The sequence below is a fragment of the Bombina bombina genome, chromosome 6, assembly GCF_027579735.1.
Source record: "Bombina bombina isolate aBomBom1 chromosome 6, aBomBom1.pri, whole genome shotgun sequence".
Taxonomy (NCBI): Eukaryota; Metazoa; Chordata; class Amphibia; order Anura; family Bombinatoridae; genus Bombina; species Bombina bombina.
This window is the reverse complement of record NC_069504.1, coordinates 960,755,248-960,769,131: the sequence shown is the minus strand read 5'-3', so window position 1 is coordinate 960,769,131 and position 13,884 is coordinate 960,755,248. Positions and strand designations below refer to the sequence as shown.

Genomic DNA, 13,884 nt, shown 5'->3' with positions numbered 1-13,884 from the left:
CCACAACTGCATATACACACCACACTATCACCGGGCTCCCTGAGCTTGGGACACTTGTGCATAGGCCCTCACAATATATGACGTAATGCTGCTGAAAAACTGAAACAACTTTACTAGAAACATTTTTTCTAATCAAAGTTTATTGCAAAAATGCTTCTATTTAAAATTAAAATACACCCATGCACATTTCAAGTAAACGTTTCTATCCCTTTAATGTCTCAAGGTTCTAAGACAAGTATTAAAAAAGCAGAACGTGGAGACTAAATAGTTATTGCTTCTGTGGCTACATTATTTAGTCTTATTTGCTTTTTAAAACAAAACTGTGTTTTTGTTCTGAAATCAGCAGTTTTGGTCAGATAAACCATTAGTTATATTTGATACTTAAAGCATGTGTATAGCTTGGAATTGTATCTATCCATCTCTATCTATCTATCTATCTATCTATCTATCTATCTATCTATCTATCTATCTATCTGTGTATCTAATATGTTAACATTTTTATACTGTCTGTCTCTATCAGTTTTGTTCTCTTTCTCAACTTTGTGTAGCGCAAAGTTTATTGCAGCTATGCAGCTAGTGTATACTATATTTGCACAATTGTATGTAATAAAAAGTAACTTATGATTGTATAATTTCCCAGCATGATGATCTCCGACCTGTAGTTCTGAGACGCCACTCCTCCTTCAGATGTAACCAAGCAAAAGTTTGGCACTATGCCCCTGGTTCCAATCCGCGGGGATGACACTAACGCCACCATGGTCTCTGCTAACCAACAACTGGTAAGTCTTCTGATTTGACTAAAATGCATTTTGATACATAAGGGAAATGGGTGCAAACAAATAGAAGAGTGTCCTTATTTTGCATTTCTTACACTGACTTAACATTCTATAAATAAATAATTGAACACTCAGAGGAAGGCTTTTGAAACAAGGCGGTCACCATGCATCCTTCTGAAAAAGGTCTAGATTATAGGTGGAGCGCAAGCGAAAAGGGGTTTATTGTGAGTGTTAGCGCATGTCGGGTTTTTCCGCTCGTATCACAAGTTTTAGAGTAAACGTGATTATTTGAGCACAATTGAAGTTAAAGTGATGGTAAAACCATGACAAAACTCCAACATGGGATCGTATAGATAATAAAAAAATAAATGCACTTTCATTCATGAAACTGCCGAAAACGATCAGTAATAGCAAATATTTATTGTTTATATCCTTCAATTTGAGCTCTGTTCCTCCGCCCGTACAAAAGCCGCCATTGGTTTTGAAAGTCACGTTTCTTTGAACGAAGCAATCAAAATCACGGCCAGTCGGCGACTCAAAAAAAACCCACTAACACGCCCCTTGTTACCTAAGCGCATGTGCTACAGGTATACTATGTATTGTATTGGGAAATTTAGGCGCTATTCCCATATTATGACGTAGAGGAGCGGGTGGTTCTGGTCTCTACTACGGCTCATACACAGTTCAGAAAGTAATCCCGGGGGCGGAACTAGGAGCGATAATGCTCAGTAAGTAAAATATTATTTTTAAAACAAACGTTTGAGTTTTAAATTAAAAAAACGTAGTGATTTAGGTGATAGAGACTTGAGGAATAAGTTGTTAACTTCAAATTGCACTCAATTTACCATCACTTTAATGTGCATCGGGTTAGTGTGAGACTAGACCTCTGGTTAACTGTTTTGCAAAACAAAAAAGTGTCACAAAACACATACACCTAGATTATGAGTTTTGGGTTACGGTTTTTAACGCTGAAAAAATGGCCATTTCAGCGTAAAACAGTATTGCAGCCATTACGAGTCTTGTTGGTATAGCTGTACCGGAAGTATTTTTGCCTGTAATGCAACGTCAATTCCGCACTCAAAAAAAATGCGTGGGATTACCATAGCGCCGGTATTACAGGTTGTGCAGTGAGGCTAAAATGCTTTGCGTTCCAGCCTATACCGACACCAAAACGTTCCGTTATCTCAAAGCAGTAGTTATGGATTTTGTGTAACAAAAATGTTTCACAAAACTCTTAACTGAAATGTTACAAAGTACACTAACACCCATAAACTACCTATTAACCCATAAACCACTGCCCTCCCGCATTGCAAACAATAATGAAAACATATTAACCCCTAATCTGCCGCTCCCGACATTGCCGCCACTAATAAAAGTTTATTAACCACTATTTCCGCTGCTCGCCTACATCGCCACCACTATAATAAAGTTATTAACATCTATTTCCCCCGCACCCCAACATCGCTGACACTATAATAATGCTATTAATCCCTATTCCACCACTCCCCGATATCGCCGCCACTAAATAAATGTATTAACCCCTAAACCTCTGGCCCCCCCACATCACCACCACTAAATAAACCTATTAACCCCTAAAACGCCAGCCTCCCACATCGCAAAAAAATTAATAAATTATTAACCCCTAAACCTAACAACCCCCTAAACTAAATTACACATTAAAAAAAACTAACACTACTAAAAAAATTGTCTAAAATTAAAAAAAATAAAAAATACTAAATTACAAAACATAACAAACACTAAATTACAAAAAAATAACAAACACTAAATTATTAAAAATAACAAACAAAATTATCCAAAATAAAAACAATTACACCTAATCTAATAGCCATATAAAAATAAAAAAAGCCCCCCCAAAATAAAAAAAGTAGCCTACAATAAACTACCAATACCCCTTAAAAGGGGCCTTTTGTAGGGCATTGCCCTAAAGTAATCAGCTCCATTACCTGTAATCAGCCAATAGAATGCGAGCTCAATCACCCAACAATCTCCAACAGTAAAACTCACCACCCAACCAACCCCCCAAAATAAAAAACCTAACTCTAACAAAAACCTAAGCTACCCATTGCCCTAAAAGGGCATTTGTATGGGCATTTCCCTTAAAATGGCATTCAGCTCTTTTACATAACCCCCGATTATCCACTTACAGTTTATGAAGTCCGGACATCCAGGTAGCGATGTCTTCATCCAGGCTGCAAGGTCTTCATCCATCCAGGCGGCGTCTTCTATCTTTATCCTGGCGGGTCCATCCTTGAAGATATCCGGCGCGGAGCATCCTCTTTATACGGTCACCGCTGTACACTGAATCTTCAATGCAAGGAAACCTTTTCAAAATTGGCATCCCTTGCATTAATATTGGTTGATTTGATTTTTGCAATTCAAAATCCTATTGGCTGTTCAAATCAGCCAATAGGATGAGAGCTACTCAAATTATTTTTGGCTGTTCAAATCAGCCAATAGGATGAGAGCTACTGAAATTCTATTGGCTGATTTGAATAGCCAAAATAATTTGAGTAGCTCTCATCCTATTGGCTGATTTGAACAGCCAATAGGATTTTAGTGGCTCTCATCCTATTGGCTGATTGGAATTTCAAAAATCAAATCAGCCAATAGGAATGCAAGGGACACCATTTTGAAAAGGCTCCCTTGCATTGAAGATTCAGTGATACGTCGGTGACCGTATGAAGAGGGACGCTCCGCGTCGGATGTGTTCAAGGATGGGCGCGCTCCGCGTTGCCGGGATGAAGATAAAAGACGCCGCCTGGATGAAGATAGAAGACGCCGCCTGGATGAAGATAGAAAACACCGCCTGAATGAAGACTTCTCGCCGCCTAGATGTCCGGACTTCAGAAACTGTAAGTGTATTGTCGGGAGTTAGTGTTAGTTTTTTTTAAACTTTTTTTGGGGTGGGGTTTTTTTTTTTAGATTGGGGATTCAGCTTTTTTAAAAGAGCTGAATGCCCTTTTAAGGGCAATGTAAAAGAGCTGAATGGGAAGCTTAGGTTTTTGTTAGAGTTAAGTTTTTTATTTTCGGGGGGTTGGTTGGTTGGTGGGTTTTACTGTTGGGGGTCTTTGTATTTTTTTACAGGTAAAAAAGATGATTTCTTTAGGGCAATGCCCTACAAAAGGCCCTTTTAAGGGCTATTGGTAGTTTATTGTAGGCTAGGGTTTTTTTTCATTTTGGGTTGAGCTTTTTATTTTTATAGGGCTATTAGATTTGGATCTATTAGATTAGGTGTAATTGTTTTTATTTTGGATAATTTTGTTTGGTATTTTTCAGAATTTAGTGTTTGTTATTTTTTTTAATTTAGTATTTTTTTTTTAATTTTAGACTTAAATATTTTTAGTAGTATTAGTTTTTTTTAATGTGTAATTTAGTTTATTTAATTGGTAGTTATTTTAATTTTAGTATACTAGTTATGTTAGGTTAATTGTTAGTTTAAACTGTTATTTTTTTTAATTTCACAGGTAATATTTTTTATTTATTTTAAGATAGGGATATTGTAATTTAAATTTAAATTTAGGGGGTTGTTAGGTTTAGGGGTTAATAGGTTTATTTAGTGGCAGTGATGTGGGAGGCCAGAGGTTTAGGGGTTAATAACTTTATTTAGTGGCAGCGATGTCGGGGAGTGGCAGAATAGGGGTTAATAGGTTTATTATAGTGTCGGTGCGGGGGAATAGGGGTTAATAACTTTATTATAGCGATGGCGATGTCGGCGTTAGTGGTTAATAATTTTTATTAGTGGCAGCGATGTCGGGAGCGGCAGATTAGGGGTTAATAACTTTATTTAGGTGTCGGCAATGTCGGGGGCAGCAGATTAGGGTTGTGTAGACTTGTGGTTTATGTCAGGGTGTTATGTTTAAACTTAACTTTTTTTTCCCCCATAGATATCAATGGGGTTGCGTTACGGTGATCGCCATTTCGCGCTTCAGGTGTTTTTTTCAAACACTCTCTCCTCATTGATGTATATGGGGAAAGTGTGCACCAGCACGTATTCTCAGCCCTTGGATTTTGTGCGGTATGGAGCTCATCGCCACCATATTGCACGCACAATGCGGCTTTTCAGAAACTTGTAATGGCAGCGCTATGTTGGGTGAAATAACACAACTTTTGTTCCATTCATTTTACACCCTCTATAGCGCAAAACTTGTAATCTAGGTGATAAAAAATACATTACATAGTGCAGTTTACACTCATAATAACACTATCTAAGGTTCGCGCTTCAGGTGTTTTTTTCAAACACTCTCTCCTCATTGATGTATATGGGGAAAGTGTGCACCAGCACGTATTCTCAGCCCTTGGATTTTGTGCGGTATGGAGCTCATCGAAACCATATTGCACGCACAATGCGGCTTTTCAGAAACTTGTAATGGCAGCGCTATGGAGGGTGAAATAACACAACTTTTGTTCCATTCATTTTACACCCTCTATAGCGCAAAACTTGTAATCTAGGTGATAAAAAATACATTACATAGTACAGTTTACACTCATAATAACACTATCTAATAAAAATGATTTTTTTAAAAACTGCACAAAAAAATTATAATGGCTCAAAGATAAGGTCTCAGGTGTAAGAAAAAAAAGGTAGGGCTTTAACATTCAGATACATACAAAATCTAAAGATGTATATGCATATGTGTTTACATATGTATTTATGTATTTATATGTGTATACATGTATTTACAGACATATATACACATATAAACACATAAATACATATGTATACATATATAGACATATATATATATATAAGTGCATTGGGGACCTTTATATATATATATATATATATATATATATATATATATATATATAGGTATATATATTTTACCAAAATACCATCAGATAAATATGGGAATATGTATTTATGAATAAATAGAACTTAAGGTGCTATGTGAAGAACATTGGAATGTGAACTATTCATATTTTAATGTCGCTAGCGCACTTGAGAATATGCATTCAGGTTTGCGCACGAGTAGGCTGTTATGGTTTTTCCACTTTTTCAAGTCGAGGGTTAGCGCGTGGGCGAAAACAGTTAACGTTCAACTTGTAATACAAGCTCAACCCGAAGCGCACAAAAAACTTACTTCTAGTGCAGTTACTGCTTGAGCTGAAGCATTAGATAATGCTCCACTTGTAATATTGTCCATAGGTGGTAGAGACAAATAATGTAAGGGAATTCAAGAACACCTGAGACACGCTTAAGGCCATCACAAGAAATTAATTAATTAAGCTTACATTTCAGAAGGAAGCAAGGGCAGACTTGATGGGCCTTCTGGTTCTTACCAAGCATCATAATGTGTTTTTATCAATCTAAAGCCCACTGCCTTTATTTTTTATTGCACTGTAGCCCTGCATACTAAAAACACACAATGCACATCCGCCGCACATCGATAAATGCTGACAGCATACGCTGTCGGCATTTATCATTGCACCAGCAGCAGTTCTTGTGAACTGCTAGTCCAATGCCACCCCCTGCAGATTTGCAGTCAATCGGCTGCTTACAGGGGGTGTCAATCAACCCGATCGTATTCGTTCGGGTTGATTTCTGTCCGCTGCCTCAGAGCTGGCGGACAAGTTATGGAGCAGCGGTCTTTAGGCCACTGCTTCATAACCTCTGTTTCCTGCAACCCTAAGTAAAGGGCATCAACCTCCATTTGGAGCTTGATAATTCGGCTCCAATGCAATAACAATTAGTATGATTTTCAATTGAGCAGTAGTTTAAGTTAAGTTTAAGTTAGTTAAATTTTCCTTCTCACTGCATCTGTTTTCATTTGCAGAATAGAAATGTTTAGAGAGTGTATGTTTTCACTAACTGTCTCCACCCCTCCCACCTACCCATATTATTGCTATAGATGATTTGTAAGAAGCTCTGGTACATACTGCAGGTGTCCAGCTTTATTGTTACATTAGTATTGTGGTGGGGAGGAGTACATTTATTATATTATGGGTCAGTCATTATAAAAGGTTAAGAATGCATTCAATTAAGGCCTCTGTTATGCACAAATACTTGTTTTGAGCTTAAATGTGTCATATTATTTATGCAACTGTTAGCAGACAGTACATACATTACTATATCTTGAATACCTGTTCCTTTTTGATAAGTGGTCACTGCACCCATTTTTATGTTTTTCTTTGCTCCATTTTTATGCTCTATTTATGTTTCTCAGCGTCGCCTACATACACGAAGAACTCTGTCAATGTTCTTTGTAAGTATTGTCAGGGTGACAAAGCATGTAACATTATGCACTGTGCATGTTTTAGCACCACGTATAACAACTGCATCTGCTGACTTTAAAGTTCTTCTAACGTTGTGTCCGTTGGTTTAACAAGCGACTTGCAAATAATAAAGATAAACCATAGTGAATACAATGCAAACCAAAAAAGCATATGATATGTTCTAGTAGGTCATTTATTTTTGCCATGAAGAACATATTACTTTTTAGCTAGATGTTACTAACAACGACTTATCATGTTCTTGTAATGCCAAAATAGTATGTCATGCAAAAAAGACAAATACAAATGTTAAACCCATTGCATCCTAACATCAGGTATAATTTTCTTGGCTTGTTTTTTTTCTGCATGGTTTTATATGCATTGATCCATGTGTTTTAACTGCATCCTACATGTTGCTTTGTAAAACCATATTATGAATGACAACCATTTTTCTACCTAAACACACATTCTCTTTTGCTAGCCAATGAAAATGCATCAGGATTCATTTGAGGAACTGCAGGAAAAACAAATCGATGAGTTTGAACCTGTATACGAAGAAGTTGGGAATTTCAAGGCTGTGACGCAACCAGTAACAGATTGTAACCTTCCTTTGGAACTGCTTTTGCCTCCTCCTTTAGACAGAGGAAAAAAGCCCTCTCTGAACCAAGATCAGTTTAAGCAAACACCAACAATCACAATTAAGTCGTGCTTTCCTGAAAAGTCAGAAAGGGATGACTGTATTAAGACTCAATCTCTAGACAGAAATATTGGTGCAGAAAGTTTGAAGACTATCCATAGTGACAGCGCAAAATCATCTCCACCTGATAAGGCAGTTAGTCCTAGCCATGCTAAATCTTCATCTCTTGAAAGGCAGGTGGAACCAAATCGGACTCAGGCAAGTTCTGCAAGAAGCCAAGGTGTGAAAAGTATGCTAGACTTAAGTTCAATGCCACCATTGTTTTTTGAACCAGGGCCTTCTTCAGAAATATCTAAGAATCCTGTCAGAAAGAAAAACTCACCACTCGGCTCTCAAATGCAAGATAGACTTCTTCAGGAGCTAAACACAGTTATCCTAAAAAAGAATGAATCATCATCAGGGACAGGACAGCAAGTGACGTGACCAAATAGACAATAATATGTTCTCTTAAGGAACTCTATAAGCCCTTTCCTGGAGTCCTAGTCTGCTTTGATACAAAATGAATTTCAGACTGCGAATTTGTGTGGTGGAAACATTAATTCTACTGTGTAAAAGGCTGTTAAGGAGTGTGGACATTGTAATTTGTGTTCTGTATTTTACTACTTTTTTTTCAAGGTTATGAAGTTTGGTTTGCTATTTTAGACCCATGATGCGGAATCTTGAACTTTATAGCAATTTAAATTTGCAGTTTCCCTTTTTCATGTAACAATTTTGTAGCAATATGAATAGAAATTGCAATATATTTGTATTACTTTCCAGGACCATGAGTTTAAATTATTAATATTTAAAATCTGCAGATCATATCTCCATTGCTTGAGACTTGATTAGAGAGGGTCAACTTTTGATAACCAGTAAAAAAGACATTACTGGAAACTGTAGCTCAACAACTCCTTTTTTAGTTAATTTATAAGCCCTACTACAAAATGTGACAGTAAAATGCAGACTCCTAAAATAGTGATCTATTTAAAGGCACATTGGAGTCAACTGTTCTGTATAAGCATAGCGTATGTCAGGAATTCAGCACTGTATTGCAAAAGTTCTTTTTATAAAATAAATGTTTTAAAATAATTTATTAACATTCATTTTCTGAGCATAATTTACAAGATGTAAATCAAGGACTTTTTAGGAATACTCCCTTTCATAAAGCAGTTGGAATTCATGTTTCTGCTCTCCTTCGTGTGTGCTTTGATCCAAGCAGTCACTGTGTAGAATGCTTTGCGAAATATGAAGTTACCATACTTGAAGGAGAGAAATAAGCAGTTTTTCAAAGGCATTTTACATCAAGAAGAGGGAAAATAAAATGTGTATTATACAGACAGCAATATTGTTTGATTTTCCTTGATTAAATATTAAAGGGCTAGATTACCAGTGGAGTGCTCTCATGTTAAATCAATAGTGTTCCTATGTTTTTGCTGGTATTACAAATTGAAAGTAAAAGGTAAGTAATAGTTTTATATGAGTTTTGTGGTAATTTGATTGCAGCCCTAACACTTTTCCTCAGGTCTCAATTAGTGCTAAGATTTTAGCTCTATTATGTGTTGCATTTGAGCGCATAACTTTCATCTTGCAATATGAGTCACCTTGGTGCTCCAAAAGTTTTGGAACTACATTTGCTATTATTTGTTGCTTAGCCAGCATTTCCCAGATGTTCAGACATTTTAAGCTGGCTGAGCATCATGGGGAATGTAGTTCCTAAACCTCTGGAGCACCAAGGTTGAGCACCGCTAATTTATAGTATAGAGCGCACCAAAGGGATTTTCACTGTGCTAAGCATTTGCTGGTTATTCTTCCTTACCACTGACTTGTAATATCAATTTTGGCGCTAATGTTAGCATAGTCCAGCAATAATGATAGAGCACCCTACCTAAATAGGGAGATTAATGTCCCTTTAATTTTGCAGTACTATAACATTATATTTAATAGTAGCAATGGAAGGTTATATACTGATAATCATAATATAGTACAAATTGTAAACAACGATTCCTAATGCAGCTGTGTTTACAAACTATCAGAAAGTAAAACAAAATGGCTGGGATAATCTTAGAAATAATTTATGAGAAAATATTTAATTTAGGAGCAAGGAACCAAAAGGTGTTTCTCCCTAAAAAAATAAAAAAAAGGAAATACCTCATCAATATACTTTGTACAACGTTTCAATAAATCTGTCCTGTTTTCTCTGTGCTTTGTCATTTTGCATATTTGTCTTAAAGGGACATAAAATGTATTTTAATCTCATACGACTTATTTTTCAAAAATGGATTTTGTTGTGTTTTTCAGTATATCTATATGTTTATAGATACCTACCTGTGCAATATGGATGTTTTCAAAATACATAAATGTTTTTTAATCTTTTTGCTCTGCAAATCAGTCATCCACTTATCTGTTGAATGGGAAGTATCAACTAAATAGAACAAATCAGATGAAAGTTATATTCTTCCTTAAAGGGACAGTCTACACCTCAGTCATCTTAAAGTCTTACTTTAGATTAAGCTGCAAATAACCTCCTGCACCCTCTCTATATCATGCAGTAGTAAAAGTAAAAAAGTTATTTTAAAATAACTATTGTTTCTGGTCACTTTGAAATTGCTGCCAAGCTCTGCCTCCTGATGACATCATGATCTGGGCTGCATAACAGGTTTCACTAGTTACTCACTAATTGGATTCACCAGACTGTCAATGCAATTCAGCAGAGAGCATATATACAGCCCAGATCATGATGTCACTAGTGGGCGGAGCTTGGCAGCCATTTCAAAGTGACAACAATAGTCATTTTAAAATAACTGTGTTACTGCTGTATGATATAGAAACAAACTAGTTCCTTATCTTTATGCAGATCTGTCAAACTCCACTACCAGAGACTGTTACAAACTAGTTGGAGAGTTTTCACATTATTATTAAGCATTCCCACACTATGACACTGATAGAAATATTTAATCACCACATGTCCCTAGGAACATATTATTTTAAGAGCTATTTTTAAAAAGGGATATGAAAGAGAGGTTATTTAAAAACAAAAACAACTTTTTATTGAGGTAAAAAAACAAATAATTACAGTCATATTACAATTGGGTGTGTTCAATCGTACGTGGATAAAATCAGAAAGGCTAATAAACAGTCATAGGGCCCGACGATTATTACAGAATGCTGACCAGTAATTCTATTTACCTGGTGAAATTATCTAAATCCATTTTTTACCCTTAAAACATGGTGTATCGCTAAGGGGCATATACTGCATTTCATATGGGGAGGAGAAGCATACTTTACAAAAGTGCACAATAAAATTTGTATTTTAAATATCTTACAAAAGGAATAATTTAACCATTCACACAAAAATATGCAGGAGAAAATTGTATTGTTATGGCGCATCAAAAATTATATCAAAATTGTTCGCCAAAAATCGTATTTAATCAAAAACTTAAAACACATGCAAATGAAAATATAGGTGATTGTAAGATGCTATACACAGAAAGCAGCGTAATGGGATTTATATTGGCTGCAAGATTTACTTTTTAAAGTGCGCTCCCTGCTAACTTCGCTCTATGGAGGGCCACTCATAGACCTTGAACCTTGTATGATCTATAGTTATAGAATATACAATACTACGTAAATAAACAAATGCTGTAGCCAAGTACAGAAATTTGCTCAGGTTGAACAAAGAGAGCCAATGATACAGAAGATCCAAAAATTAACAAATAATTTGACATAAGTCTTTGTGTCATATAAAATGGGCAACAATAGTTTATGGCCAACTATCACAACCTAATATGAGCAAAATTAGACCATATTGGTATAGGTCATATGTCTGCATTAGCTTGTATTTAAACGGCTAATGATTTAATGTTATAGTTATATTTAAGCTCATAATATCAATTATTACACAGTCTACAGTACTTAAACCTTCTATAGATCTAAAGTGGTCACAGTTGGACTCCTAACAACATTAAGGCCTAGATTACGAGTGGAGTGCAAATTTGCGATTTTCCGAGCAGGATATTTGCACTCCACTCAATAATACCAGCACACACATTGCCTGGAAGCCTTGTGCTCACGAGAGTGCGCTTTCATAGGCTCCAATGAGAGCCTCGTTCTAATGCCATATGAGACACGGCAAAGAACCTAGCACAGTATAGGAGGTAATTCACGCAGCGTTGGGCAGCAAATTAAAAATATACATACCTATGTACCTATACATACAATCACCGGCCGCTTTTTTAGGTACACCTTGCTAGTACTGGGTTTGACCCCCTTTTGCCTTCAGAACTGTCTTAATTATTTGTGGCATAGATTCAACAAGGTGTTGGAAACATTCCTCAGAGATTTTGGTCCATATTGACATGATAGCATCACACAGTTGCTGCAGATATTTTGGCTGTACATCCATGATGCGAATTTCCCATTCCACAACATCCCAAAGGTGCTTTATTGGATGAGATCTGGTGACTGCAGAGGCCATTGGAGTACAATGAACTCATTGTCATGTTCAAGAAACCAGTTTGAGATTATTTGAGCTTTGTGACATGGTGCATTATGCTGCTGGAAGAAGCCATCAGAAGATGGGTACACTGTAGTCATAAAGGGATGGACATGGTCAGCAACAATACTCAGGTAGGCCGTGGCATTTAAACGATGCTCAATTGGTACTTAGGGGCCCAAAATGTGCCAAGAAAATATCCCCCACACCTTTACACCACCACCACCAGCCTAAATGGATCCATGCTTTCATGTTGTTTACACCAAATTCTGACCCTACCATCTAAAAGTTGCAGCTGAAATCAAGACTCATCAGACCAGGCAACGTTTTTCCAATCTTCTATTGTCCAATTTTGGTGAGCCTCTGTGTATTGTAGGCTCAGTATCCTGTTCTTAGCTGACAGGAGTGGCACGCAGGGGTGGTCTTCTGCTGCTGTAGCCCATCTGCTTCAAGGCTCAATGTGTTGTGTATTCAGAGATGGTATACTGCATACCTTGGTTGTAACAAGTGGTTATTTAAGTTACTGTTGTCTTTCTATCCTCTTGAGCCTGTCTGCCCATTCTCCTCTGACCTCTGACATCAACAAGGCATTTTTTTATTTTTCGGATCATTCTCTGTAAACCCTAGAGATGGTTGTGCAGGAAAATCCCAGTAGATCAGCAATTTTTGAGATACTCAGACCAGCCCGTCTGGCACCAACAACCATGCCACATTCAAACTCACTTAAATCACCTTTCTTCCCTATTCTGATGCTCAGTTTAAACTTCAGCAAGTCATCTTTACCAAATCCTAGATGCCTAAATGCATTGAGTTGCTGCCATGTGATTGGCTGATTAGCAATTTGTGTTACCAAGCAATTGAAAAGGTGTACCTAATAAAGTGACCAGTTAGTGTACATATGTGTTTATATCTGTATATACACATATTAACACATAAATATATATGTATATAAGCATATACTTATATATTTAAAGTAAAAAGACAGTTCCCATAGGCTTCAATGTAAAGGCACTTTCAATGTAAAGGGACACCCCACATCCCCTCACTTTAACCCCTTATAACTGCTTTGTGCATTTTTTTTGTTTTTTTAAAGATGCTAATATTTTTTATTTACAGAAAGGAATTGTCCACTTTATTTGGGGGGCCATTGGGGCACATTTTTTTAATTAACACAAGGATTGACCTCGGGTTAATTGCGCTAAGCAGTGGCTGTTTATTTAACCTGCACATGTTAAAATATTGCTCTACTTGTAATCTAGCCCTAAATATATAAAACCAAAAGAAGTCTTGATACGTCTATCAGTAAATATTCATATGAGAGAAATGGTAATTTAATATTCCATAGAGATATAAGATATTCAATACTGAGGTTTATGTAAAGTGTTACTACCACAGTGGCCACTCTTAGACCACTTAAGATATGTCACTTGCAAACTTGTCTGGTAGTAGTTACTTGAAGGCAGCTTGTGAAAGCAATATATTGACTCTGGATGAAACACACAAGAAAGCTAACAAGAAAATAAGACATTCAGCTGTAGCTGATTTATACAGAACAACTAACCATACAAATGAATTGGCCTGGAAAGTCATCAATACTTGACACAAATGTGCTTTCCAGAAGTTCCTCCAAGAGAGGGTGTTTTAATATGCATTAAAGATTTATTTATTTAAATAAAACATTTTTTGTTCTGCTTAGGGGGCATGTCACT

The 13,884-nt window shown here is 36.5% G+C and overlaps 1 protein-coding gene across 2 annotated transcripts; it reads left to right on the top strand.

Moving 5' to 3' along the window:
- The first annotated feature begins 534 nt into the window (after positions 1-534).
- LOC128663992 (uncharacterized) lies at positions 535-9,885 on the top strand. 2 transcript variants are annotated; one of them, XM_053718615.1, is made up of 3 exons: positions 535-779; positions 6,962-7,000; positions 7,489-9,885. In XM_053718615.1, exons 1-3 carry the CDS (start codon positions 714-716, stop codon positions 8,125-8,127), a joined length of 744 nt encoding a protein of 247 aa, XP_053574590.1. In that variant the 5' UTR covers positions 535-713; the 3' UTR covers positions 8,128-9,885. The 2 variants fall into 2 exon arrangements, with proteins under 2 accessions (XP_053574590.1, XP_053574591.1); XM_053718616.1 differs by lacking the exon at positions 6,962-7,000.
- Positions 9,886-13,884: the final 3,999 nt, after the last annotated feature.